This window comes from Hirundo rustica, chromosome 20 (genome assembly GCF_015227805.2).
Source record: "Hirundo rustica isolate bHirRus1 chromosome 20, bHirRus1.pri.v3, whole genome shotgun sequence".
Lineage (NCBI taxonomy): Eukaryota > Metazoa > Chordata > Aves > Passeriformes > Hirundinidae > Hirundo > Hirundo rustica.
Genome location: NC_053469.1, coordinates 4,159,153 through 4,186,465, shown reverse-complemented (window position 1 = coordinate 4,186,465; position 27,313 = coordinate 4,159,153). Strand labels below are relative to the sequence as shown.

Sequence of the window (27,313 nt, the reverse complement as noted above, 5' to 3'; positions counted from 1 at the left end):
TCACAAGAGGTTCTAGAAAAATGATGGACAACAGACCCACTACAGAGGAACAACAATTCCATTTCCTCTGAGGCCAGTGGTACATTACAACTACCAACAGCCAGCTGTGAAGAAGCACTTTATGGCACCAAGAAGGATCCCATTTTTACTTCCAGCCCTGTTACTCACTATTTGCGTAGCCAGATGCACGAGAAAATCGTGTCACGAGGCCAACATGATTCACTATGGGGTTCTCCAGCCTACTTTCCTCCCCAAAAGCGTCCTTCTCCTTGTGGACCACCAAAAGGATTAAGTCATCCTCCTTTGGATGAAGCTGCCTCGCCAAATCACTCTCTCGTAGATGAGCTACGCAAAAGACAAATTAAAATCACAGCATTGAAAAGAAAATGGTTACAGTTATTTTCTGACTGTAGAAGTACTTTAGTAGCTTCTAAAGCTGTTCAAGGCTATTGCAAAAGGTTATGGTGAAAATTGAAACTCCATCCTGCACTCTTAAGCCTGAGCACAGCACTGTATAAAAGCAGAGCAAGTCAAGGACAACTTTATCAAAACAAGCTGAAAAAAAAAAAATCCCAGCTGAGAGATAGGGAAGGCACAAATTCCCCGCAAAATACATATTTCTCTCACATGCATTCTGTAGAATAGCAAAGTCGAAATTCTTTCCATATTTAAAGCAAACACAAAAAACTCTGCCTCTAAGTGCCAGCTCATTATAATGCATCATCTACTTGAAAATCAAATTTTATTAAAAAAAAAAAATCTCACCTGTAAAATGCGCTGTATTCATGTCAGCAGAAAAGCTCTGTAAGTAGAAGCAGTAACTTTTCTCTTTTGCTTTCTGGTTTTCTACCCATTCCTGTGCCAGCTACATGTTGAAAAGTGTATCAGAAGAAAAGTTTATCATGACTCAAAGGGCAAATAAAAGAAATGAAATAAAACTATCAGACTGTCAAGTAAATATACCAAGGGTCTTACCCATTTCCTTTCTTTCACATAAGCATACCCATTACATATAAACACACAGGGCAAACAAAAGTTCTTCCATTTCATGTATTTTCTTAAAGCTCTTCACAACTAATCTGAGTTTTCCCTGACTGCACTGTCACCTTAAAATACATCAATATTAACCTGGTATTGGCTTTATTTTCTACCTTATTTCTATAGAAGAAGTGATGCAATGACTGAACTTGAAAGCATTCAGACATTAATTGAAGGAGCACTGTATTTTGTCACTATTAAACTATAAACCAATAAAGACTAGGAAAAAAATACTTCCTGGATTAACCTATTCTCTCGTGTAAGTTCTCAACAGAAACCAAAACATTAGGTTTTTATCCTCTGTCACTGAAAGACCTCAGTTAAATATTCTGTTTTGAGCTTTATATGCTATAGAGAGAGCAACCACATCCTTTGCCACTCCTTTAATTGCGGATGTGCACCCAGGAAAAAAGAAACACTTCACTGAGGTAACTCTGTGTCATCCCCAACCTTAAACACAGCTGTTTAGATTATCTACCCTAAGTCATTCTTCTATTCTGATCCATATCTGAATGTGTTCAAAGGTAAATAGAGGACATAAACCAGGCATTAATCTTTTGGTGAAATTTATCAGCATTGACGAAACAAAAGCAAAAGGTAGAAAAGCTACTTACTGTTTCAAAGGCATTGAGCATCATCAAGGGAAAAAATGTATTAAAATAGTCGTTGTAGCCCTGAAATTTGACAGGAACAGAGGCTACTATGGACTGCAGAAGATTATTTGGAGTTCCAAAGAGGCTGAAGTTCGCAAACATTTCATAAGTCCACTTCAGGACTTGGTTAACAAAAATGCTGTAATCGCGCTGCTGAGCGCCAAGAAAAGAGGAGTAGGTTTCTCGGCCAGGACCCCTGAAAATATTTGAAGCATTGTCATGGTGTCTATTTTGTGACTGGAGAACATTATTGGAACCAAGGGGTTGAGGTACATTACTGACACTTGGAGATCTGCACGTTGGGTTTCCAGCTGGTGCAGGTTTTGGATATGGTGGTGGCCTGACCACCGCCGCTCTGGCCGCATTCACTTTGCTTTTTGAAGGTGGGGGCAACTTTCTGACATCTTCGAGATCTTTGCTGAAGGCTGCGTTCCGTGAAGAACTTGTTGTGCTGAAAATTTTGGCAGTGGAAGGCTTTCTTATTTTAGGTGGCAGGAGAGAAGGCTTGGCAAAGACGTGGTCTGCTCCTGGGCTGGTGGCTGGGTGTTTACTGCAGTATTCTCCAGGTTTTTCCACCTGTTCCATACAGTCTTTGTCCTTACATTTCACAACAGCTGAGGGTTCATTCTGCTGAAGACTTTCATCAACATCCATTTCCTCTGGGGTCTTACTACCTATAACAGCATCTTGAACACTTTCCTCCTGAGAACATAACTCCATATCCACAGGATCTAACTGGGTTAAAAACAGATTATCATCACCTTCATCACTGCTTTCATCTGATTTACAACCATTTTGCTTTGAAGTTTTCACCTCGCACTCAGGCAGGACAGTGCAACCTTTTCCTGAAGACTCATCTTTCTGATCTCCAAGTGCAGTGGAAGAGAGACTAGAATCCATAGGGACAGGAGGAACCACCACACTGTTATCCTCCCATTTTCTGTTCCAGTCTGAAGAACAAGGCATTTTAGAGGCACTTGCCACCTCCTCCACAGAGAGGCTCTCAAATTTTCTCTCACTGGCAGAAGGCCAAAAAGCCTCTTCTCTTTTTTTCTCCCTTCGGTTTTCAACAGATTCTTTAATAGCTGCCAGTTCGAAACTGTGAGGCTTTTGTTCCACAGGTTTTGCACACGCTTTGGCAACTTTGTTTCTGCTCTCCAAACTTCCTGCATAATTTTTCACACTTCTTTTGGGCTTTGTCTGCCTTGGATAATGCCGGTCTTGGCAGATCAGCATTTTTTTATTGTATTTCACAGACAAACGCTGAGCCTCGATCTGTTTGGTCCTCTTTTTCTGCGCAACTCCAATCCTGCCTGCAGCTTTGCCATGGCTGCGCAGCTGAGCCAGGCTCTCCAGGGAGGGCTGGGACAAGTCAAACGCCTTGCGGGGGCCCTTCTTCAGGCCAAGCTTCTCCACAGTCGATGCTGGAGCAGGACTCTGCCGAACCTTCCTTGGAGGAACCACGGCAGGCGTCGACCTGCCAGGCTGAGAACGTTCTGTCGTGCTTTGGTGCGGCGTTTTATTTTTGGCTGCTTTAACAACGGGAGGTTTTTTAGGACTTCTCTGAAGAGCCGGTGCTGATTTACGTTTTGCTGCGGTCTTCTGCGGGCTTGTGCTATTCTTCTTAAGGGCCAACTTTGAAGCTAATGACATGGGAGATGTAGATGCTCTGAGTTTAGGCAATTTGGAGTCCAGGGTAAAGCCTTTAGCAGTACCTTTGTTTGCACATTTCTCCAGTTGATCCTTTGCAACTTCACTGCCAGCTGATTCTTTCGAGGTTGAAGCAGTTGCTTCTTTTTTATCATCAGCCTCTTTCTGATGAGAAGTATCTTCCTCCTGCTTTTCTATTGAGTTTGCTGATTCTTCCATGGCATCATCACTAAAGTAATGAAGATCATAGCCCCAGTCATTTAAGTCATCAATCAGGCAGTCATCTGAATTACTGGTCTCAGCTGGTGGTGAAACATGATCTTGTTTATACTCCTGAGTTGCTTCCGCAGCATACGCTTGCGTATCCTGCCAAGCCGAAAAAACCTCAGCTTCTGTTTCAAATTCAAAGTACTGAGAATCGCAGTCATCCAGTAATAAGGGAGAGCCTGGAGACTCTGATTCTCTTTTAGTGGCACCATCAGAAGTGCTGCTGGATGTTGCAGATTGCTCTGCACATACATTTTCACTCTTGGTTTTTGTTTCTTCCTTGCTGGCCACGCATTTTTCCTCATCAGAAGAGTCTGAAATGACAATGACTTGATTGCTAGGGCCATCTGCACCACTGGGACACCTGGTACTTTGGCCCTCGTTGGAAGATCTTACAGAACCTTTCACTTTCCTTTTAATATCAGACACATTGTGGTACACTGAGCTTTCCTGGTTGGATGCAACAGGAAAATTGACACTTTTGGCATAAGCAACTAAAGACAATTTACTGAGTTCTCTATCAACCTGGGAATCTGATAAAGCATCATCATTAGAAACCATCTTCACAAAATCCTCCTCTTTCTTCCCCACCGAACTGTTTTCCCTCTTGAAATATTCTGAAAACTCAAACAACCTGTCACTTGATTCACGCTTCACTGACAGAGGCCTGTTCATATCCCTCTTGTTTTCAGAGCTATACGGAAAATAGCCACACGCTGGAGTTTTATCCCTACAAAAGGTCTCTGAAAATTGATTTTCGCAGTCATACTTATCCAAATCATTTAGATTAGGCTGCTCTTGACCTGAAGTTTGCATGTTAGTCTTTTTCTTAAAGAAGGACATCAAGGATGATTGTGATTTTTCTTCTATTGGTACTTTTTTCAGTGAGGTGTCATTACGTCCTAGAAGCAAAGTACTGTCATTTTCCTTCCCTTGCACACCAGGTTCATTTCTAGAGGAGTTAGAGCAATCTAGTGATGCTTCCTTGGACACCTGTTTATTGGGGACCAGTCCAAACTGCAACACACTGTTTGCACTTGTCTCCTGCACACTTTTGCAATTCCTTGAAGATGGAGAATCAAGATGAGTTTGAGCAGGCAGATATGATGATGTTTCGGGTTCTGTTCTGTGTTTCATTTCTAACTCTCTGCCTCTCCTCAAATCCTCTCCTGAATGCTGGTTGTTTGAATTGAAGCACTGATCGTCCATATTGCATTTCCCCGCTGCAAGATTATAGCTCCTATTCTCCTCAACTTTCCCAAATACTTTTGTTGCCAAAGGGTTCTGTGCGAAGATAAACTCCTGAGCTGTCAAGTCACCAGGCTCCTTTTTAATATTCATCAAGATGCCTTCTGTGGGTGTGCAAGACTTTGAACTACTACATGCATCTCTACAGTCCTCTTCCCAGGCATTTTTTCTCCTGTGGGAAGGGTTCTCTTGACAGTCTCTGCCTTCCTTTGACATGACAAGTGGTGAATAAAGGTCCTCTCTCTCATGTCCACTCATCTTGTATCCATCATCACACCCGTTCCTCTCGGGCTTTAGAGAGACAGGTGGCAAAGCTGTTGAGTTTGAACTGCTTCCTCCAGCCAAAGCGGTGCTTAGTGGTTTGCCCTTTATACTTCTTATAACTTGCCTTAAACACGTTCGCAGCTCCTGGGTTTCCTGGCTGCTCAGCTGCCAGCCCACAGCTCGATTTCCCCGCAGGAGGAGGTTGAGTTTGTCCAGGTACTGCTTGCACAGGGTGTGCTGGCCGATCTGGTAGCCCTCCTTGAGCAGGCTGCGGATGAGCTGCACGCAGGCGTGCTGCACCGAGCTGGGGGCCTGGAAAGGCCCCGAGCCCTTGGCACACAGCCCCAGCGCCTTCTCGCTGCACCGAGTGAAGGCGCTGCTCGGGAGCGTGGCACACCTCACCACCGCCTCCACCCACTCCTGGGAGCTGATCCACAGCAAATGCAGGCACTTCTTACTTCGGTGTAGCTCAACAATGGACACCAAGATGAGGAGGAAGAACTCGGAGATTTTGTCGCACTGCTGGAATCCTTCGATGAGGATATCTTTGATTTCTGAGCAGAGGTAGTGGATGACCTCTACTATATAGGCTACACCCAAGTCTTTGAGATCCATAAGGGACTGAACAAAAGGGATGAACCAGAGGAATGTGCCGTGATGGACACGCATGTCTCTGCCTATGTCAGACTGAAGCATGTTAGCCAGGGTCTGCATGTCTTCATACATGTTGGGGCAGTATTCTGGGCAGATGGCAGCCTTCCAGCCAGTGTCCTGAAAAATACATTCACCACACAGCAGCCTCAGTGATATGCACAGCTTAATATGGCAGCTTTTTTTGTAGACAAGCTTTTTTGTTACTTTCTTTCATATATTTGTTGATTAAATGGTATTACCTCTTATATCCCAATGTAAGTCATTAAAAATGCAAAAACTAAAGAGCACACAGATGTATAAGGAACTAATTTCTTACAACATTACCTATGAAATTGGTGTGAAGTAGAAGTTCCTTTAAAAATCATTGTGAACTATTCAAAGACACCATCATGCTGACATAATTTAACCTCAGACAACCAAAACTACATTTCATAAATGTAACACATTGACACCGAGACGACCATACTCAGAAATGTTTATTCTTGACAATGTCATTCAGTGACCCCAGTTCAAAGAAAAGGAATATAAAATACTGGTTTAATACCTTTTGAGGCTTTTCTGTGTTATAATTATACACAATCTGACTGCAAGAAATCATGTCATCACCGTAGTCTGACTCTGGTTCAGCTTTTGTCCTGAAAAGAAACACAAATCACTACAGACTCACACAATTAAAACCCTAAGGAAGTCAGGACAGACGTTGCTTTTCAGATACCAAGTGATCATTAGAACTTGTCAGTGACAGAACACACCAATGAAAAGGTACCATATTTATAAGTGTAGAGCTTGTTTTATCCAGCTTGTAAGAGGTGGGGGAAGTGACTGTCTCAGGAAAAAGCTTTCTATTGAGTCATGGATTTGCCTATGTAGAACAAATGCTCAGAATGCCATCTACTGAAAATTCAAGATTTCCCATAAATTTACCAAACCTTGAACATGGCAATCTTCATTAACCTTCACTGCAAGTTGGTTGTAAGCACTAAATAAGCACAGAACAGTTAACAGTCTTCCCAATTCAGGAAAAAAAAAAAAAAAATCTAACAAGCTTAACACAGACACCAGACTTACCAAAAAGAAGTGAGCATATATTTTTTGAAGGAGCCTCACAATTTTAGGGGACCTACTTTAACTTTTCTTTGCTTGACGTTGGAAACATGACTATTTTTAAATTGCCATCTCCCTCCCCCAGCACAAATTACAGCAGCACTGACAAAAACTGACCTCCTGAAGCTACTGCGAATATTTTTGATTTCATTGTTGTAGCTCACACTGTTGATTATGGTTTGAAAGGCTTGGACAGGATCAATCAGCTGACCCCAAACTTTTGATCCGAGCTGATCCAAAATAACCATGAAACAGTGCAGGGCAGGCCAGAAGGGGTCAGTGGAATCATCTGCAACACAAAAACAACAGTGGAGAAGGTTGAAATGCAAGTCCTGGACATTCTTAGGCTAAGCAGAAGTTGAAAGAGCTGGTTCTCATTGATTTTTCTAAAATATCAATAGAAAAGTATTCTAGTAAGTTGCAACTATACTTTTTAACCTGGAAAAACAATAAAAAAATGTCAAGCTCCCTCATATGTACAGAAACACTGCTCCTTATGCAGTCTTAAATCAACAGGAGCCTGGATGCTCATTATTAATATTAAATAATACTGGTATTTCCCAACTCTAGGAAATTGATTTCTTCACACTGATTTTTGCAGGGGTGTGCTAACAAGCGGCACAACTTACAGTTATTTATACCTTCACTTACTCAGCTAATTTATACTTCACACTTATACTAGAAGCAATTGGTTCTTTCAAGTCTGTCCTTAGTCCCTCATGTAAGAAAATGTCATAACCTCAATAAACACAAAGTTTTTAAAGATCTGCTCATTTAAGAGGCAAACCTGGTCTTGAGCTCACAGGCCATTCCCAAACTATGCCATGGTAACCCATGGGGTTACTAAATCTAAATTCTAAATTTACAGCTGCAAAAGGGGGTCCCCTCAAATGGACAGATGGAAGAGTCAAATTTTAAGGCAAGGTGCAGCAATTGAGGAGTTACTTTGCTTTAGGACTCAAAACTCAAACTTCAGGCCATAATGAAATAAGCACTCTGTAGGCACATTGCATACTCTGTACATTAAATGGAAATAGTGAGAGAACTTGCAGATTTGTCCTCACAAAACCTCTAAGCCAGATTTGGCAAAAGCACTGCCATCCCTCCTCCACTCCAGACTCTGGATGTCATCTTTCAGTATTTGTCAGTATTGCCCAAATATTGCACCTTTCATAAAATAAATAGGCCTCAGGTAAAACTACCTCTCATTACACTACCAAGAACTTAACAAGGAATTTGATAAAGATGAAAAATGGGCTATAAACTGTCTTAATCTCAGTATCAAAGCTAGTTACCAGCTACTTCTTTCTCCATAGTGTGAAGTATAGACTGCATGAAATCATTTTGTTTGTCTGGGCCCAGTAACAAAGAGTCCATAGCTTGTTCCTCCAGCACTGACAGCAACATGCAAATTCCTACAGAAGAAAAAAAAAAAAAAAAGGAAGCAACCTGTGTATATATTTGAAAAAAATACACAGCACCTATGAAATTGTAGAGCTTTGACACGAAAGGAGACTACACAAATTCATTTCTGATCATAAATACTCACCCAGCCAATAGTTCTTGTAGTTGGCTGTATCATACAAATGAGCTGGCAGAAGGATGAGTCTGCCCTTTTCAAACATTGAGGAGCTGTAAATATCTGGATTCTCAAAAAGCCCCAACTCAATAACTTTGAACAAACAGGTCAGCACTTCCTCTAAGTCATAGTAATCATCCCTGTCAACCTTTCCTAAATTCCTTGCCGTTAGGATGGCCCATCGACGAATCTAAGGATGGAAACAAAAAGTTACATATTAAAAAAACAAAACAAAACAAATAAAATTACAATTTTGCAAGAGGAAGCACTGCTATTACAAATGCGACAAAGGCATATTTTTACTAATAGAATAATTAAAAATAAGTTTTCAAAAGAATCCTAGAAACAGGTTCGCTACACCTACAAGATGATGTGGGTGACAAGGAAGCTAAAATTCAGGGTAATACCTATAAAAAAAATCCTTGGGATTTATGTGCAACAGTGTAGCAGTTGGTTTGCACTAATTTTAGGTTATTTACATGTTACCAAGATATTCTAATGAGAGAACTGCATCATGTAACAGGTGAGTTTTATTTACAGATAAATGCACCACACAGATTTTCTACAATCATGCAAAGACAGCACTCAGTCCCCTCAGTATCAACATGGTGCACAAAACCAGGGTTCAGCAGAACAGAGAAAGGAACTTACCACCTCATTTGGGTGTACCAAAAAGAGATAAATGCCTGGGTATTTCTCAAAGACCTGAAAGGAGTCATGACTTAGCTCCATTTTACAGAGCACTTCTACACACAGCTCACCTAAAAGGGTAAAACACAGCTATAGTAAGGACTAATCTACAGGCTCACAAAAAAAAGTGTATTTAGTATCAAAATAAATACACACATTGATCCTCTGGTTTAATTACTGTTTATTTCCACCTCCTGCAGTGGAACACCACCTTTCCCTTCCACGGGGATACGATCAGATACGTACTGACTTTCTCGTGCAGCAGCAGATACGGGTATTTCAGTATTTCCAGCATGGGCACTCGCAGGTTGTTCTCAAAATTTGGGCCCACAAAACCAGACAGAGGTGTCTCCCCACGCTCATCGATCAGAAACAACTCATCATCTTCTCCTGTTTCCTCGTTCATGGATTTCTCCATGTGGGCAACGAGGCGCGAGGTTTCCAACTCCCACAGGTTCTGTTCAGTGGAGAAAACAACAACCAAAGCGTACTTGTGAAGAAAGTGATTAAGGACGTTTATTACCACATACAGAAATCTTAATTACACCTTCAGAAACTGAAATCTCATTTTGAAAAGTTTCTTTCTACGCATGGTCCAAAACACTAGAGCTTTGAAATGGAATTCAACTGTGCAAAGCGCAAATCTCTCACTTTAAAGTTAAGATTAAAAAAGTCATTTTTAAGAGAATAGCCTTCAAACCAGATGTGATTTCATAATTCTGTTAAATATTCATATTCATTTCAATATCTTATTTTAGGTTAGTCACAAAAATTTGTTCCACTGACCAATACACAGAAAGACACAACACAGGAAAAGATCATATTTAGGAAGACAGGAAAAGCAATTACAAAATCTTGCCTTTTTACAGATTTTGCAATTAGTGGAAGGAAAAGAATATAAACAATGCAAAGAGACTGACTGATTTGCTGGATATTTGTAGGGATTCACTCACTTAGCATTACTCATCTTAGGTAACTGCTCCAAACTTCAATCAGACACCAAGTTTATTCACTGCAGTAAATGGACACAGAAAGGAACTTGCAGTGAGACCAGACACTTGTCTTATTTCCAGTCCATGGAACTTGCAATCACATGGAATTGCACTCCAGAGCAGTCTAGCTGACCAATCTAAAGAGCAACCTTTCAGATGTCTGTATTACGATCTATTGGCTAAAAACACATACTTTACGTACACAGAAGGGAAAATAAGCTTTCCAAAAATATAAAAATTGGATTTTTATATTTATGTAAGGGAGAAGTACAAAAGAGATTTAAATTTTTTGATTAATTGCACAGTCTTGCAAAGTCTGATCTCTGAAATCGAAACACAGCAGAAAGCTACAAATGAGAAGTGAAAGCAAACAAAAACAGGAACAAACCAACAACTGAAAAGAAACCAGCGAAAAAGAGAAAACACATTAAAGAAATGAGCTGCTAGCCTGGCAGATGTTCTTTGTTTCAGATGACAAACCATCAACAGCATGAAAGAAGTCCAAGCTATAGTGTCAAGTCAGCAACTTAGAACTACTGCTTAAGCTCTTGCCTATTTGAATACAAGCAAAACAAGAGGATCTCTGTTTTACAATCAGCAGTTTGCAATCCCACAGGAAAAAAAACCCGGACAATTAAAAAGCAACACAACCCATTCCCAAAACCCAACAAAACACAACCCCTCCCCTTACACTGAGGCTGGACCACAGAAGCCTCATAATTAATCTCTTAATTACCTCATGCAATCTTGGACATTCTTCCCTTGCTTTGTGATATTCAACCACACACTCCAGGCAGTAACAGAGGTCATCATTGGATCCTTCAAAATCTTCCTGGGAAAGCCTCTGAGCAGCATAGTGCTTCAGGAAGTCGGTGGTGTCAGCACCACTCGGTGTGCACCATCGGCATGTGCTCATTCTGGGGGGGCAAAGAAGCAGGAATTAAAGCCTTCAAGCGGTAAAATGTTCCCTTTCAGCCACACCAAGACCCCATTTTCAAGAGTGGTGAGTGTCAGGATTTCAGTTACTCATTAGCAGCCTCCATGCAGGTGTTCTCACAACATCCAAATGCTCGCAGTTAAACAGATTAAAGTATTAAAGGCACATCACACAAAAAGTGCCTGTAGTCAAATGTGCACACTAGGGGGAAAAAAAGGGTGAAAACTCATTTTACATTGAAAAAAAATAAAAAAAACCTCCTTCCCCACACGCTGCACATTTTCCAGAACTACAACTCCTCACATTATTTTACTAGCATCACTAGAATCTAGGTCTAGTGGCACAAAATTTAATTAGCTTTTTTCCTTAATCTCCTGCTAAAATTTATAGGCCAACAAATCCCTGTTGTCACAAGCAACGGATATTTACACAGAACTTTCTGTCTATAAAAATAACAGGGACAGGAAAGAGTGCTAAAATTCTCACCACAGATTGCTTTCCTCTAAAAACAAAAATCCTTCACTAAGCAGCAATGGAGTCATCTCAGATCCTGCTAGCCTGAAAAATTCCACAGAACACTGGAATCACAGAATGGTTTGGGTTGGAAGGGACCTTAAGGATCATTTCATTCCACCCCCTGCCGTGGGCAGGGACACTTTCCTTTATCCCAGGTTGCTCCAAGCATTGTTCAAACCGGCCTTGGACACTTCCAGGGATCCAGGGGCAGCCACAGCTTCTCTGGGCACACGGTGCCAGGGCCTCCCCACCATCACAGGGAAGAACTTTCTCCTAATACTCAATCTAACCTTGCCTTCTGTCGGTTTGAATCCACTTCTCCTTGTCCTAGCACTACAGCTCCTGATGAAGGGTCCCTCTCCAGCATCCCTGGAGGCCTTTTCAGATGAAAAGCTGCAAAAGCATGAACTCTTGAACTAACTATACAAAAAGAAAGAAGGGAACTGCTTCTTTTATTCTGCAGAGCAAAAGCAGATAAAGCCAAGCTTTATAAGTTTCCTCATACATACACATATACTGGGAAAACCCAACAATTGTGGCATTTACCTTTGGAAAAAGGAGCTATTTGTTGTGCAGGTGTGCCAGGTCACATGGTGGGAAGGAAAACAGCGCTGCCCTGCAGCCAGGAAAGGGGCTGAGCCCTTCAGCCGTACATGTCCTGAGTGCAGAGGGCAGAGCAGTATCCTCAGCAATCCACCCCCCGGTGACCAAGTCTCGGTGGTATCTCAAAGATCTAGAGCAAAACAGAAATCAAACCACTGAATCACGGAATCGGCCCGGCTGGAAAAGACCTCTGAGATCACCGAATCCAACCTGTCACCAAACACCACCTTGTCACCCGGAGCGGAGCACCGAGTGCCACATCCACCGAACACCTCCAGGGATGGTGACCCCACCACCGCCCTGGGCAGCCCATGACAATGCTCAAATACTTAACAACTCCTTCATTGAAGGAATTCCTCCTGATGCCCAGCCTGAACCTTCCCTGGCACTGCTTGAGGCTCTGTCCTCTCCTGCTACTCACTGTCTGGGAGAAGAAACCAACCCTCACTTGCTATAACCTTTTTCCAGCTAGTAGATCGGTAGAAATCTGTTCAGCTCACATTTAAAAACTGCTTTGGTATTTAGGTTAATAGCTGCATTAATGTATTTCATGAAGGGGTAAGTACGATTTGCAAGAGAATCCCTCTTGCTATTCAAATGCGAATGAGACAATGTTTATGTCGCTTTTCAGTCGGAAAAGGCGTGAATATTTACCTATGCCCCTGAAGCGGGAAAATCACTTAAAGGAGCGTGGGCGGGCACACGAACGAACCCCAGCTGCGAGCAGCACCGTGCCCTGTAACGCTGCTACCAACACCCGCCCCGAGCACCGAAATCTCTTTCGGTTTCGCGGCCGGAGCCGCCGCGGCGCCACCGCGATCCCGACCCCAACCCCAACACGAACTGCAACCTCTGCAGAGCCCCGTGCGCGCCCCGGCGGCTCCACCCGAGCGCGCCCCGGCCCTTCCCGCCAAGCGGGACCCGGCCCGGCGGGGCAGCGCCCGCCCTGAGGCGGCGTGAGGGACCCACACAAAGCGCGTCCCGGCGGCAGCGCGGGCTCCGCGGCGGCGGCACAACCTGCAACGCGGTGCCGGGCTGAGCGGCCGCTCCCTCTGCTCGCCGCTCGCTCCGCTCTCCGCTCACCTCACGCCGCTCCCCGCGGGTCCCTCGGTCCGGTCCCGTCCCGCCCGGCCCGGTCCTCCCGGTGCCGCCGCTGCCGCCCTGAGGCCGCGGCGCTCCCCGCGCTTCCGGACGCGGCCGGATGTGGGCGCTCGCTGCCTCCCGCGGGAGGAGCCTTAAAGGGCCAGCACGGCCCCGAGGGGCGGCGGGCGGCGAAACTGAGGCACGGGGGCCGGGCCTCAGCGGCGGTGCGGCGCTGCCTCAGGGACGGTGATGCCCCGAAAGATCGGCTGGGAGTGAAACCCCCCACAGGCTGGTGTCTGCAGAGCAGGTATTTGTTTGTTGCACTGCTGGAGGTGAGGGGGATTTCTCCACCTCGCTCGCCCACCCTTGTTAAGTGCTGTGGTTTGTTTATACGGTAGGTATTCCTTGATGTTGCTACGTCATTGTAACATCATCGTATACGTGCTGGAGCTAATTTACATAGGGTTATCTCATGGTTATAAATAATAATTCTGTAATGCCCTTGCACCTCCCCAGTTTGCGTGGTCTTGGGGGTCTTCCTTGCATCTGAACTTTTCAACTTTGTCTTCAGAGCATGCTGTTATGGTGTTCCTTGGTCTTTCTAGATCTATCCGGTCTAAATTCTTCATTTTGTGGCTAATGGCTTTACATTTGTCGATTTCCCATTAGTCCACCCTCCTGCTTCCTAGTATAGCTATACTCGTCTGTTTTTGAGATTATTTACCTGGTGAGTTTCCATTTATTTAAGCATTAAGCAGCTAGTTAACCATATACTGGCCAATGCATTGTATAGAAGGTTATGATTCATGTTATATAGGTATAGAAAGTTATGATTCAGGTTATATTGGTATCTTGTACCTCAAGCTTTTTAAGCGTCTTGTAACTTTGACCCAAGTTATATCGGCATCACCTTTCTCCACCTCCTTGGTTAAGACCTTACAGGAAAGAGGGGTGAAAAAAAGCAAGTCCCTGTTTGATCTTCAGCTACTTCCTCAGCTTTGAAGTGCTGCAAACACACCGTTGGAACTCGTCTGCCTCTGTCTTTGATAATGCCACACAGCTGAAGAGTTTTGTGCTGTAACACCACTCAGGCCATGAACACGCCAGGGAAATGCTTGAAGCGACACATCTGCTGAAAACACCCAAGTTTTTAGGGTGCTTTTACATTTGAAGGGTATGTCATGCTCTTATTTATAATGCAGTCTGATACACAAAGCTTTGTCAACCGTATTTCCTTCATCATTCCATTTGGTTTTGTTTTTTTTTTTTAAACCTCTGCAAAGTTTGCTCTGTGTGCATTAATACTGAAATATCCACATGAAAGAACCGTGCTCCCATGGGCCCGGGGAAGAGGATGGCAAAGGGAAAAGCTCCTTCCTTGTGCCATTATTCAGCACCTGGGAAACAACCAATATGCAATTATTTGCCCCAGTGCAAACAGATTGCACAGACCCCACCCAAGGAGATGAAAGGGAAGGAGTTTCCTTACTCCATTCCCAGGGCTGCAGGGAGATGGAAGCCTCTCTCTTTCCTCAGGTCTGTCTTTCCTCAAAGCAGCCAGTGCACTGATAGCTCCCAGTTTACAATTCCAGCCCTGCCTTGGTCACATTTAGCAGAGAGACTGCTTTGAACGACTATCAGCAAGATTTTTCCTTGGGTAGTTTCTGGGATGGAGTAACAGGAGTTCAGGGCCTGAGGTGACCCTTTGAGCTGGAATGCTCCTGCCTCACAACCAAGGGAGTGAAAGTGTCTCAGAAAAATATTTTGAAAGGTGGTTGTGAAGCCCAAACATGCAAGATAATGAGAGTGGAGAATGAGCTAGCAGAGCTAAAACAAAGGTATCTATCTTGTCTGTACTGCTGATTAACAGGCACTAATTCCTCCCTAATAACTCTGAATTGCAGCTGGATTGCAGGCCAGGGGAATGCCCTGGAACAGGGAAACCTCTCAAGGTTTGGGATCCCTTACCTGAGGGCAAGGGATCCCTTATCCACACGGGATCCTTGGTAAGTGACTGAGAGCAGCTGAAATTAGTACTAATGAAATACCACTGCTATCACAGCTGTGTTAATGATAAACTTTACATGTATAAACCACTGATCAGCTGTCACTAAGCCTGGATCCAGCTGCACCCAGACTCCTCTCTGAGTTAGAGAAGAATGGGGGTCTATTCTGAACCCCATGAGTCAGCTGGAGGGTCTTTCTTACCCTTTGTGAATCACTAACTTGATTCTAACTCGGTTTTCCTTCGTATGTTTCTTCCATGCAGTCACTAATGAGGTGAACTTTGCCATCAAACTTACTGAACCTTGGCAAACCACTGTTAAAACTTCATTAAATTCCATCAAGTTTATTGTACTCTGTCAGATTATTCTTCTCACTCAATAAAACATTGCTGCTTCTCTCTTTAGAGTGTGGTGCATTCCACTCAGCCACAACAGTTTTCTTTTAAAGGAAAGAATAAAGCAAATCTCAGCATGGAGGTAGAAGTTTATTTCTGCAAGATCTATTCTACAAACTTTACAACCAGGCATTGTTTGTGCTCGTGCCTGCAAACAATTCAGAGCATCTCCATTTTCTAGGAAAAAAACCCCAAACATTTTAGATTCAGAAATTCAAGTTCTTCAGCTTTTAACCTTCAAAGCCATGAAGCAACACAAAGACCTAAGTGGAAGTGGTGTGTGTTTCACTTCTTGGCTGGAAAACTTTACCCTCCAAGCAGTGGCTGATTGCAGGGGAGGTCGTGCCTGTCTCACAAAAATCCCAGTGCTTTCCGCCTTCAGAGAGACTACAGCCAGACACAGTTAAATATGGAAAGTTCTCCTTTAAAATCCCTTCCTCCAACAAAGGCCTTTATATCAAGCCATTGAACGCTCTGGATTTTCAATGATGATCATTAGAATGGAAGAGGGAAGTTGTCACTTATCAAAATGACCCACAAAAAGCAGGGACCGAGTCTTCTTCTTGCATTACTGTCTAGTACAGCATATGGGAAATATAAACAAGCCATACAAGGACTTTACACAGTAAAGTATTTTTGGGTTTTTTTGCATTAATTCAGTCAATTTACAAATAATCACTTCAGGCAGAGATTAAAAATATCATACAAAACATGAGTGCAACCTCCATCTTATTGTTTAATTTTCTTATTAAAATGTAGCAATACTCCTTGGCAAAATAAAAATATATATGTATGCATATGTATATATACACCGCTTTGTATTCCAAATATTAATTACAACATTTTAAATTATTTGTTTTGGTTAGCATGAAATGATGAATAGTAATGGACAAAAGTCCTTTTTCTCTAGAAGGGTTAAGAAAAGTGTAAGTCTGCATCAAAAATAAAATCAGTTGCTTTTAAGAATAAGTTACCTGTTAAAAAGAAAAACAACTCCAAAGTTGTGCTATTTTCATCAACACAGATGTCCTTAAAACTTGATTATTACAGAGATTTAGAAACAAACTGAGAACCTTTTTCCAATCCCATCAATTAAAAAAAAAAAGTTCTGAAAACCAAGTTCATTGATAAAGGGAAAACAGCAGCTTTCAACTGCACAGAAAAAAAAAAGTATTTTGAGACATTTAGAAAGCAACGTGGATGCTTACATGAAAACTTCTAAAACCAAAAATAAATTCAATAAAAGGTGCCACAAAAGCCCTGTTTAACTCAATCTTTAAGATGAAACAAGACAACCAGAGGTGCCTATCCTGACTTTTCCCGTTATCAACAGCCTGTGTATTTGCAGGTGCACCCACTTTCAACCAGACCCAGTTGCAGTTCAATATGCAAATTAGACATTGGTTTTAGGACAGTCAGCTAAACACTCTTCACCAGAATCATTGTCTTCACTGAAGTCAAAAATGTCACTGAATCGGAAAGCCGCCTTCTGCTGACTGGCTGGCAAATTGCAAGAACTCCGGTGTTTCTTCTCTTCTTTTCTTAACTTTTCTTCAAGTTCTGGGAGCTTGTTTTCATACAGATAGTCAATAATTTCTATGAGGAAAAAAAAGTAGTTTTAATTGGATCTGTAGAGGAATAGCGTCTCACAGACAGAAATTACGTTGTCAGTGTTAAATGCACAAAATCCTTGCATTGTTCTGATCACAGGGGCTGCAGGGAGATCAGACATAGCACAAATATGCAAAGAGAAATTAAAATGCAGAGTCTTAAAACTTTTCAAGCCAAGGTATTAAAAAGAACTGATTCATAAGCACTTGCATGAAGAGGACATTGAAAGTTATAAAAAAGCATTTAGTAAAATAAATATAAAGGCTAAGATTTTAGCCATTTAGGAAAAAAATGGAACCAGAATATGCATCCTCTGAGATTCAACCCAAAGCCTTAAGGAGTACATACTGACCAGAAAAAGTCTTTCTTTTCCATAAAGGGACAGAGGACACTTTTAGCTTATAAAACTTTGATTGAACATAAGCTCTGGGAACATCTCTGCAAAGAGAAGAGTTCAAAGAATTAGTGGTGCAAGGAACTATCATAAAGCTTAATTATTACTCAGTTATTCATTCCTGAGAGTGATGCCAGTCAAACCCTAGCTTAGATTTAGGTAGAAAGGATGGAATTCAAGTAATAATTAACCCATAATATCAAATCATAATTTTTCCCATTAGTTAACACAGATACACAACACTCCAGTATTTGGAATGTTAAGGGTTTCAGATCTTGGCTTCCTGCTCAGTGCCACGCCAGGATATGCAACTATAATGTTTCCAAACTGAACATTTCCTACAGTTTTAAAGGTATCAGAACCTTGATTCATCTGCTTGAACTATCCTTTGTATCCATAAAAGAAGAGGGAAAGGAGGTTTACCCGATAGCACTACTGAGTTCATCCCAGTTTACTTCATTGGCATCCTCTGCTTTTGTTTCATTCAACCTGTGAATGTAAGACAGAAGCGGTTTGCAAGCAGAACTCAAGACATAATTCAGTGCCCCCAACTCCCCCAGTCAGAAATCACAGGACATTTTGTCCAGAGAAAGAATGATTGCAAAACATGTATCAAGCTGCAGGTTGTTCTCACCCTGCAAGCTCTTACAAACACAGCTCAAACAGTGGGAGATACAAAAACATCCCAGTGCTCAGAACTGTACCTTTTAATAAGATTGATCTTGGCCTTTAATCCATTGGTCCCTCTGTACAACTGCTGCCCTCTGGTCAATTTGCTTGCTAAAATCAAGTTCCTTTGAAAACACACAAAACCAGGTTTCTATCATTTCAAGAAATTCCAAGTCTCAAGATGCTGCTAGCGCTGCTGTCAGGCAGTGAGTGTTCTGCCAAGTGACAGGGGGGATTGAAAGGACAGAGTCACTGGAAAGAATGGTCTTATTTTACTACGAATATTAAGGCAACGAAAAAGTAAAACTATACATTCAATAAAACTACACACTTGGCTTTAGCAACAAGCAAGGGAATGCACTAATCATTATTATATGAGAGAAAGTGTTGCCATCACATTCATCTTATTCAATAAACTGTATTAAGTTAGTAGCAAATGTTAAGAATTGACAGTAGTTGACAGTAGTTGACATTAGTAGTAGTAGTCATGCTAAGGCTTGGTAGGCCGCATGTAACCTGCAGATGAACTTTATAGCAGATTTTGTAATGTAAGCAGTGTAGCTAATTATGATAAGGAGTGTATCCATTTATCTAGGGAATGTACCTTTGGCAGAAACCTAAATGTCAGAAAGATAATTGTACCAGGTGGTAAAAGTGAAGTAAGAATTTGTAATGATGAAGAAATCATGTAAAGAAACATATAAAAACCCTGTGATTTTTCAGTAAAGATGGGGTCTTGTCTTTGGACGCTAGTCCACAGACTCCCGGGCCCTCGATAAAGCACCGCATAAACGACTTCGGTTGTTTGTGTTTTCTTCGGATCGGGCAACAAAAGGACAGTGACTGAGAAAGATACATCACCAATTGCCTCAGTATTTTACCATCATGCAGATCCTGTCGCTGGGGAGCCCCATTTCACAGCCAGGACCTGGAGAACCCTTCCCAGCAACTGGGAAATCCTACACAGCGTGTCCACCCCTAGGTGAGGTCTCCAAATTCACCCCAAATGTGGGTCCAGCTTTTAGAGGCCCCAAATCAGCAAGTCAGAGTGACTTGATGATATTTTTAGCACAGAAACACCTGGATCTGATGCCAGGGCCCAGGCCTTGGCTGGGAGGGTTTCCCCTGAAACACCCTACAAACAAGCTGCTGTTCCTGTCTCTGGGAAAGTTTCTTAAAATGATACAGTTCTTGCAGATAAGCTACACAGGGTTATGTGAAAGTTTCTGAAGCAGCTGGTTCGGTGTTAAAGAGCTGGCATCAGAGTCTCAATCATCTATTTTTAGCTAAATAACACTGCTGGTGTTAGTCACAACCCCAAGGGTTCATGATGTAAGTCAACTCTGCTGCTCAGGCCTCAGCACACCAGGCAGAAATCAGGCTTTGCTATCACAACAAACTTGCCCCAGCTAGCAGAGAGATACTTGTCTCAGACACATCTGCAATACCTTTTTTGTGCTCTACAATCTCCTACCCGCCCTACCAAAGGATCGTGATGGTACAAAACACAGGTTTTGCAGAATAAATACACCCCAGAACACATTTTACTATATCAGTTTAGTCCAAGCCCTTACCATTTCTGTCTGCATTGTCTCCAATATCGACTTCCCACTTTGGTTTCAATCTCAGTCCATGGTAATGTCTGGTACAGCTTCTCACGGTCAATCCACACATCTGTGTCTGACTGTTCCAGCGGGGAAAGAGAACTTGGATTTTCTAATTTCAGTTTTCTCATCATCACCTCCTTCACTGCACTCATTAACTTCTGGGTCTCTTCCTTTGTCCAAGGACCATAGTTAATAGCTAAAATTGAAAACCCACCAGGTTAAGGCATAATTTATCATAAATGATTAGGGAGAAAAAAAAAGGCAAAAGAGCAAATGTTTCATTTTGCATATTATTTATTTATAATAAACTTCATGTCCTAGAAACTCTTCTGCATACCAGACTTAAGAGTTCAGCCTAAACTCTAAAGAACACTCTAATCCCCAGTTTTTATCCTTTTAAACCTGGCTGCCAAATTCCTTCTGCCCTCCCCATGAAATCATCATTTTTAGATGTCATTTCTATTAATAAAGAGTTATATTTGTTCCACTTTTCCATTTTCTTTCAGAGATCTGCCTCATCCTTTCCATATGGAAAAAGAGGACCACCACTACTAATTAATTAATTAGTAACCCCATACTTGAAGGACTTTTTCCTTAAGTTTAGGGTCTACATTGTAGAGTTCAAATAACATTATACAAAATTAATTGCTTTTCTTAAAATTACATACCTGACTTGATTTCAGAGAATTTCATAGCAACTGAGAGGTTAGAACGGGACATCAGCTCAGAAATCTTCTTCCAATCATTGCCATGCAGAGCTTGATACTTCTTTAATTTTTCTTTTTCTTCATTAGTATACCTGGTTGAGGAAATGGACACAGTTTCAGCTGTAAATTCAAACCATTTCAATCTCTTAAAGAGCTGTAACATCTGCAGGTGATCAATGTTAATCATCACTAACACTTCAAGTCACATTTTAGAACAGAGGAATCAATGAGGGAAAATGAACTATCAATTAAGTCACAGTAACTGGCACAAATGGGAGAGATGATCTTCATCTGAATCCATTTTTAATTTATAGATAATAAAGATTGATATTAGCATTCAGAAAGGCTTGTAAAGCACTACCTTACCTTCCTTTATAATTATTTGGATCAAATATCTTCCTTGCTCGATAATATATCAGCCTCCAGGGCCGGGGTATGCCCTCAGCTGGAAGGTAAAGGATCATTTTTAACAAACATTTCTCACAGTGGTGAGGCCAAAATGAAACAAACCCCAACACCACACATTTTCATGACTGTGCTGTCAACAAGATTCTTTCCACTCACCAGCTACAAACTGCATGGATTGGCTGTGCATTTGATCCAGGTGTGATTAAAATTTAACTGGCATGCTGAACACTCCCATGGAAAGGAGAGACATGAGACAGCCACCAGGCAGGAGGCTGAGGGTGCTTACAAACTGTTCCAGCTGGGAAAAGCAGGCACTGGGGGCACCCAGCAAAAGCCAAACAAAGATCTCTGCTGAAGGGAAGATCCACAGGGATCAGTCCCTGGGAACACACAGCCACCTTGGTCAGCAGTGCCCAGGAGAGGGGACTGCAAGGCACAGAACACCGATGAGAATTTCTGCCAAATCTTCCCAGCCCGGGAGCAAACTCCCAGACTGGGATGAAAATCAACATCAGGCAAATGTGCCAATGCGGAGGGAAGGATTGTGTCTGAAATAACCACAGAGGGACAAATCTCAGTTTGATCCCAGCATCCTGATCCATGACAGGCTGCCCTTTGCTCTGCCTTGCCTGAGGTGACATCACCAAATACACAAAAGAAAGCTCCAGGTGCACTGAGAAGATCCCTATGTCCTGGTAAACTGTCATGGCTCAGTTTCTTCCACTCCCCTCAGTCCTGCACCTGCCACCTATTTATGTGATCCAAGAACAGGTGACAATTTCAGACAGGACTTAATCACTCACAGCTGTCATTAGTAACCTTAATTATAGTTGAGCAACTGATGCACTTAAACCCACAAATGTAAGTCTGCAAATCTTTACTGGTCTTGATCATGTTTTATCTCTAAACTCTTCCTATTTGAGACCAGATAATAAGAACAGTGGCCTGTGCAGATCATTAACTACACCATGTCAGCAGCTCCTTTTTCTTACCAAATTTAGCAACATCAGTGCTTTGCAATGAAAATTATTTTACAAAACATTCCATGGTATCAGCAGGTTGTAGAATGCAACATTCAGCTGTCTGAGGATGAACTTAAATACTCACAGATTTTTTCACAAAAATTATGTTCTGTTTTCAGGCGATAGATGGTGTCTCTGTCTTCTGGATACCTCGAGGTAAACAAAAGTTTTTCGGCACTGTCTATCCCAGTAAGTGATAAGAACTCTTCAACATTTTTCTGGATTTGTTTATTTTCCTTCTGGGTAAATCTGCCAAACTTGACAGCAATACCTAAAATATAGAAAAGTTAAAAAAAAAACAAGTCAAACCTCAAGTACGATCTCTTGCACATCTCAGGTATCAACAAATTCAGAGGGGAAAAGAGAAAACTGAAAGAGACAAAGCCAGCTGGGAATCAGCAATTAACACACAAGTTTGGAGTGAAATTTGCCAATGTGGAAGCAGATGCTATAAAACAAAGAAACAGAAAATATGTCAATGGAATGAAATGAACCAGACATGACACAAGAAATGTTTCCCCTCTGTCTAAACATTAGCACAGCTGCACAGTCCTTCCTCACTGCAACAGGATTTCAGAGAGCTCACCCTGTTTTTTAAACTCCTTAAACCTCGTTAGGTCTCTTCCAGCCATTTTCCGGATTGAACCATCTGATATATTCTTCACATGAGGAATAAACTCTTCCAGTTCTTTTCTTGCAGTGTCCAAATCTATGAATGAAGACGTGGCAAGGTCCAGGCATTCTTCAACATCCTCCATGACCTCATCAGAGGCTGCCAATTCAGTAAAGGAATTGTTCTGCTGTTTCTCCTTTTTATGTGATTCCGAGGAGTTTGGTGTCCTGATATTAAAAAAAGGCATAAAATAAAATACACCACTAGAACTCCACACCAGATATTTTGTTAACATCTCCACCACTAAAAGAATGAACGTATTCATTAAGTGCAGAACAAAAAACACTTCACACATCCACTGCCTTGCATTTCTAACCTTTTAACATTACTTAATAATTGCAGTTTATTACCAAATTTCTATACAATAATCAAGGAGCTTTCTGAAGTTCTGAAAATCCACAAAACTCTCACAGCTGGGCATATACTGAAGAAATACTGTCTCTTGCTACCACTAGCACACAGAATTTTTCCATCTGTCTCTTATTAGTGCTCCTGTTTTGTGCTCTAGGCACTGTGAAGGCATCAAGAACTATTTACATGAGCATTTACTGCACAGAACATTCAATTGTTTAGCTGACCTTGCTAGTTGCTTGGTTAAAATGCACATATGCACTATAAATATCAAGTTTAGCTAATGAAACCCCTTTCTTTTCCCTCTACTTTTCCTATTTTAAATGTGAATTGTTTGCACATAAATTATTTCCATACCTACATTTTTTTAAAGGGGAGAAAAGAGCCTACACTGAAGTATTCTTAAAAATTGTTATTGGATCTCCACAAGACCACTGAGCTTTTAAAGTTGGTCTCTAACATCACACCTGCTGCCTAAGTTCAAAGTTTTTCTTTAAAACACACAAAAAACAGAGCGATGAACAATGTGGAACCCAAATAACCTGAAAGGAATGGATGTGGGGAGTGGAGGAAGGAAAAAACACAAACCCACAAACAAAACCTGAACTTACGTCACATCAGACTCTGAAGAGCTTTCTTCCATGACAAAAGCGCGGCTTTTAATTGCCTTTCTAGCACGTGCTGCTGTTTTAAAAACTGACTTTGTAGCTCCCTCAGCTGCTTTACTGGGTGTAGAGAAGCCAGCAGGGAGCTCCATGGAGACGTCACTGATGGCAGAAGCAGCATCACAGCCTCCATCCTCACCTGCAGGTGCAGGACACCCCCTGTGCCCCCTGCCCTGCTTTGAGGGGGACAGCTGTGGCTGCTCAGCTGCTCCATTTGTGTCCTCCTGCACGTCCTGGCCACTGCCCTCTCTCCTCTTCTTCTTCTTCTTCTTGGGTTTCTCTTGGTGGCCCTTGCTGCTGCACTCCTCAGGGGGAGGCAGCTCACACACCTCCTCCGCCTCAGGCTGCTTTTCTTTCTTTTTCTTCTTGTGTTTTTTTAAACAAACAGCAGCAGCAGCAGCCTCCTGGCAGTCCTGGCTGCTGTGCTGGTTCACAGGGACGCAGGTGACACCGTTGCACTGTTCAGTGCTGGCCTTCCTCTTCTTCCTCGGGGAAGCAGCCGCTGCAGTCCCACTGCTGATTTTGTGTTCATTCCTCACAAAGAAATTATCTATCAGAGCCTGCTGCTTCTCACCCTTCTTTTTCAGCTTTTTCTTCTTTTTCCTGCCCTCCCCGCCCTGTGCTGCTGCATCTTCAAACAGCAGAGGGGAAGCGAGGCCGAGCTCTGCATCTTCCACAATTTCAGCATCTTCATCGTTGTGGTTGGACTCGTTGAGTTTCCTCTTCTTCTTTTTCTTCTTCTTGACAAAATCCTGGACTTGAAAATCATCTGCACAAGCTTTGCCTTTCATTTTTTCTCTCTTAAGTAAAAGAGAGGAGTTTTGTTAAAGTGCTGCCATTTACACACTGTTTTTGTTTAAAACAAAACATCCCCTCAAAAAAAAAATAAACCCACAAAAAAAACCCAACAAAAAGCACAAAACCCACCCAAAACCTTAACAATTAAAAGCTCCATTTTATCTTAGACTCTTACTTTTCAATCCAGTTAAGTTTGTAAAGTGCCTAGGAATAGCTGATGCGTTCTGTGTCAAACAGATGTGCATCACAGCTGTCCCCAGCCTTCAAAGTGCCTTCCTACACTTTAACAAATTTAATAACATCGAGCTTTCATTTTGAATAACTAAGCAACGTCTGACTATTATGTTCAACTCAGCTTTCAGTACAGAAACGGCAGCAAGCTAAAACCAACAAAGAAATACAAGACTCATCAGCACTAAATCAAAAATTCTCTTAATTAGAAGTTTCTGACTGGCTCAGCTCAGCCCTGTCTGTACCAGGACAGGGCAATTCCTGCAGAATTCAGTCACACAGAGCAGGCAGGAAGCATTTCTAGCACATTTCGTACATCCAGCACATCCAAAGCAGCACCCCTGCCACGTTTGAAACACGCGCCCTTGAATTTCGCATCCCCGGGGCAGTTCCCACCAACGGCCGGTCCCAAGCATCCCCTCCCCGCCACCGAGGAGAACGAGCGGCCCCCAAGGCTCCGCGGAGCTCAAACCACACCTCGCCCGTAGGCCCAGATACCGATAAACCTCGGCCAAGCACGGGTGTGCGGACGGGCCGCTCCTCTCTGGGGCTACCAAGGGAGACTCCCAACGCCCCAGGGTGCGAGGAACCCCAGCCCCTCACGGAACCCCAAACCCACCGCGCTCCCGGCCCCGCCGGGCTTCCCACTACCTCCACGCGGCGTCCGCCACGCCGCCGGCCCCCCCTGCGCCCCGCCCCCGGCTCATCCGTTCCCCCGGCGGAAGCGGCCCCAGCCGGACCCATTAGAGCGGAGCACCGCCTGTTGCCTGGAGACGGACGCCGCCGCGCGCGCCGCGAGTTCGGTGGGAGAAGCCGGGAACCGGCACCGGGGCCGTGCGGAGACCCCCGGGATCGGCATCGACACTGGCACCGGCACCGCTGAGAGACCCCCGGGATCGGCATCGACACTGGCACCGGCACCGCTGAGAGAGCCCCGGAACCGGCACCGGGGCCGTGCGGAGACCCTCGGGATCGGCATGGACACTGGAACCGGCACCGCTGAGAGAGCCCCGGAACCGGCACCGGGGCCTCCGAGACCCCCTCCCGACACCAGGAGCAGGACTGGGACCCCCGAGAGAGCCCCGGCCCCGGAGCGGCCCCCCCGCGCCATGGCGAGCGCCGGCGTTCGCAGAGCGGGGTCCCGGCGGGGGCCGATGAGCTTGGCCGAGGCGGGCCCGGGCACGGAGAACGAGCGGCTGGGGGTGGTCCGGCTGAGCATGCTGCGCAACCCCCTCATCATCAAGGTGAGCCCCGCGACCCTCGCCCCTCCGCCCCCGAGCCCTGACACGGCCACCCCTCATCCCATCGCCATGGCCACCTCCCATCCCACAGCCAACGGGCGAGGGCGGGGCGGTCACGGTCACCGCGGGCAGCTCCACAGCAGAAAATTTCTCCTTAAAGCGGTTAAAACCAGGGTTTCCCCCCCTCACACATACACTGATTTATATCACAAGGAAATCGTGTTTCCCCGCTGCTTCTTCACAAGGTCCCCAGCCGGCGATGGGCACAGAGCAGGATGGGTTCTCCCTGCGGGGGTTTTCACAAGCCGAGGTTTGGGAAGCACTCGGGGACAGGGACCGAGATGTCGCTGGGGTTGCTCTCCATCCCCAAACGCAGCAGAGGGGTCCCGAGGAGAGAGGGTCACACAAACTGTATCCACCTGAATTACCACCACCCTTGGAAGGGGCCGCCCGGGGAAGTTTGGAGTCACCATTCCCGGAGGAATCCAAGGAACGCTCGGCCGTGGCACTCAGCGCTCTGGGTGACAAGGCGGTGATCGGTCACAGGTTGGACTCGGTGATTTTGGAGGTCTTTTCCACCCTAAGCGATTCTGTAATTAGCATTTTTAAACCTGCTGTCGAGGTTCTGGCCCCTTCTCAGTTTAACCCTTCTCGTACCCCTGCCCTGCGCACCCGCTGAGCTTCGGGGCGCGGCTCGGAAAGTTTTAAGTCTCGCCTCGGTTGGTTCTTCCTCCTCGACGCCCACACCCCCATCCAGTGACGCTTTAACCCCCTCCTCTGCCCGAGCAGCAGCTGAAGTACAGCTCTCGTCCCCTGGATGGCACTCGCAGAACGGCTTCGTGCCCGAGCCGGCGCTCCCAGCCGGCAGCGAGCCCCGAGCCCTCCCCGGGCCGGCACCGAGCCTTGGAGCCGCTGCTCTTCGCCCTTCCCCTGCCAGGGCACTGGTCCTGCTCCCAAGCCTTGTTACCCCGCTCAAACCTCGCCTTTCCAGCCAGAGTTCGGCTCTTCGGCTTCCTCAGTAATCCCACCTTGCTCCGGCAGGCTTGGAAGTTGGCCGTAAAATTTTGGAATTTGGAGGGTCACTGGAAATTTGAGACTTTGCAGTGTTTCTTTCGTTTTCTTGTGAAACTCTAAAAATCTGTTGGGAAATTTTGTCAGGCATAGGGGGGGGAAAAAAAAAAAAGGCAGGCTTTGCATCAGAACTCAAAAACGGCTTCACTTGTTCAAATCCACAACTTCTACTTTCTTTCTTTTCTC

General features: G+C 43.9%; 3 protein-coding genes across 7 annotated transcripts in view; 1 reads left to right on the top strand and 2 right to left on the bottom strand.

The window, feature by feature from the left end:
• The window catches only part of SETX (senataxin), a 29,776-nt gene extending 16,401 nt beyond the window's left edge, over window positions 1–13,375 (bottom strand). The window contains exons 1-12 of one of the 2 annotated variants that reach the window (XM_040083116.2): window positions 13,279–13,375; window positions 12,139–12,325; window positions 10,876–11,056; window positions 9,394–9,604; window positions 9,109–9,218; window positions 8,428–8,647; window positions 8,174–8,293; window positions 6,996–7,167; window positions 6,319–6,409; window positions 1,653–5,891; window positions 766–865; window positions 169–345 (exon numbers count right to left, since the gene is read on the bottom strand). In XM_040083116.2, coding sequence (XP_039939050.1) covers window positions 169–345; window positions 766–865; window positions 1,653–5,891; window positions 6,319–6,409; window positions 6,996–7,167; window positions 8,174–8,293; window positions 8,428–8,647; window positions 9,109–9,218; window positions 9,394–9,604; window positions 10,876–11,055 — 5,620 coding nt within the window. In that variant the 5' untranslated portion in view covers window position 11,056; window positions 12,139–12,325; window positions 13,279–13,375. Of the gene's footprint in view, window positions 1–168; window positions 346–765; window positions 866–1,652; window positions 5,892–6,318; window positions 6,410–6,995; window positions 7,168–8,173; window positions 8,294–8,427; window positions 8,648–9,108; window positions 9,219–9,393; window positions 9,605–10,875; window positions 11,057–12,138; window positions 12,326–12,695; window positions 12,779–13,278 lie in introns of those variants that run through there. The other variant, XM_040083117.1, reaches the window with a different exon arrangement.
• A 2,373-nt stretch (window positions 13,376–15,748) lies between these two features.
• TTF1 (transcription termination factor 1) lies at window positions 15,749–25,518 on the bottom strand. Of its 4 annotated transcripts, XM_040083440.2 has the most exons (12): window positions 25,293–25,422; window positions 24,760–24,964; window positions 23,733–24,586; window positions 22,684–22,937; window positions 22,183–22,368; window positions 21,034–21,112; window positions 20,629–20,759; window positions 19,928–20,156; window positions 18,389–18,478; window positions 18,108–18,173; window positions 17,643–17,728; window positions 15,749–17,275 (listed from the first exon to the last, which is right to left on the bottom strand). In XM_040083440.2, the coding sequence occupies exons 3-12, from the start codon at window positions 24,575–24,577 to the stop codon at window positions 17,073–17,075; spliced, it is 2,169 nt and encodes a 722-aa protein (XP_039939374.1). In that variant the 5' UTR covers window positions 24,578–24,586; window positions 24,760–24,964; window positions 25,293–25,422; the 3' UTR covers window positions 15,749–17,072. The 4 variants fall into 4 exon arrangements, with proteins under 4 accessions (XP_039939374.1, XP_039939372.1, XP_039939373.1 ...); XM_040083438.1 differs by lacking the exons at window positions 24,760–24,964; window positions 25,293–25,422 and adding an exon at window positions 25,467–25,518; XM_040083439.1 differs by lacking the exons at window positions 24,760–24,964; window positions 25,293–25,422 and adding an exon at window positions 25,435–25,471.
• Window positions 24,927–27,313, top strand: part of CFAP77 (cilia and flagella associated protein 77) — a 57,147-nt gene continuing 54,760 nt past the window's right edge. Inside the window, exons 1-2 of the mRNA XM_040083600.2 lie at window positions 24,927–24,945; window positions 25,374–26,059. Coding sequence (XP_039939534.1) covers window positions 24,927–24,945; window positions 25,374–26,059 — 705 coding nt within the window. The remainder of the gene's footprint in view (window positions 24,946–25,373; window positions 26,060–27,313) is intronic.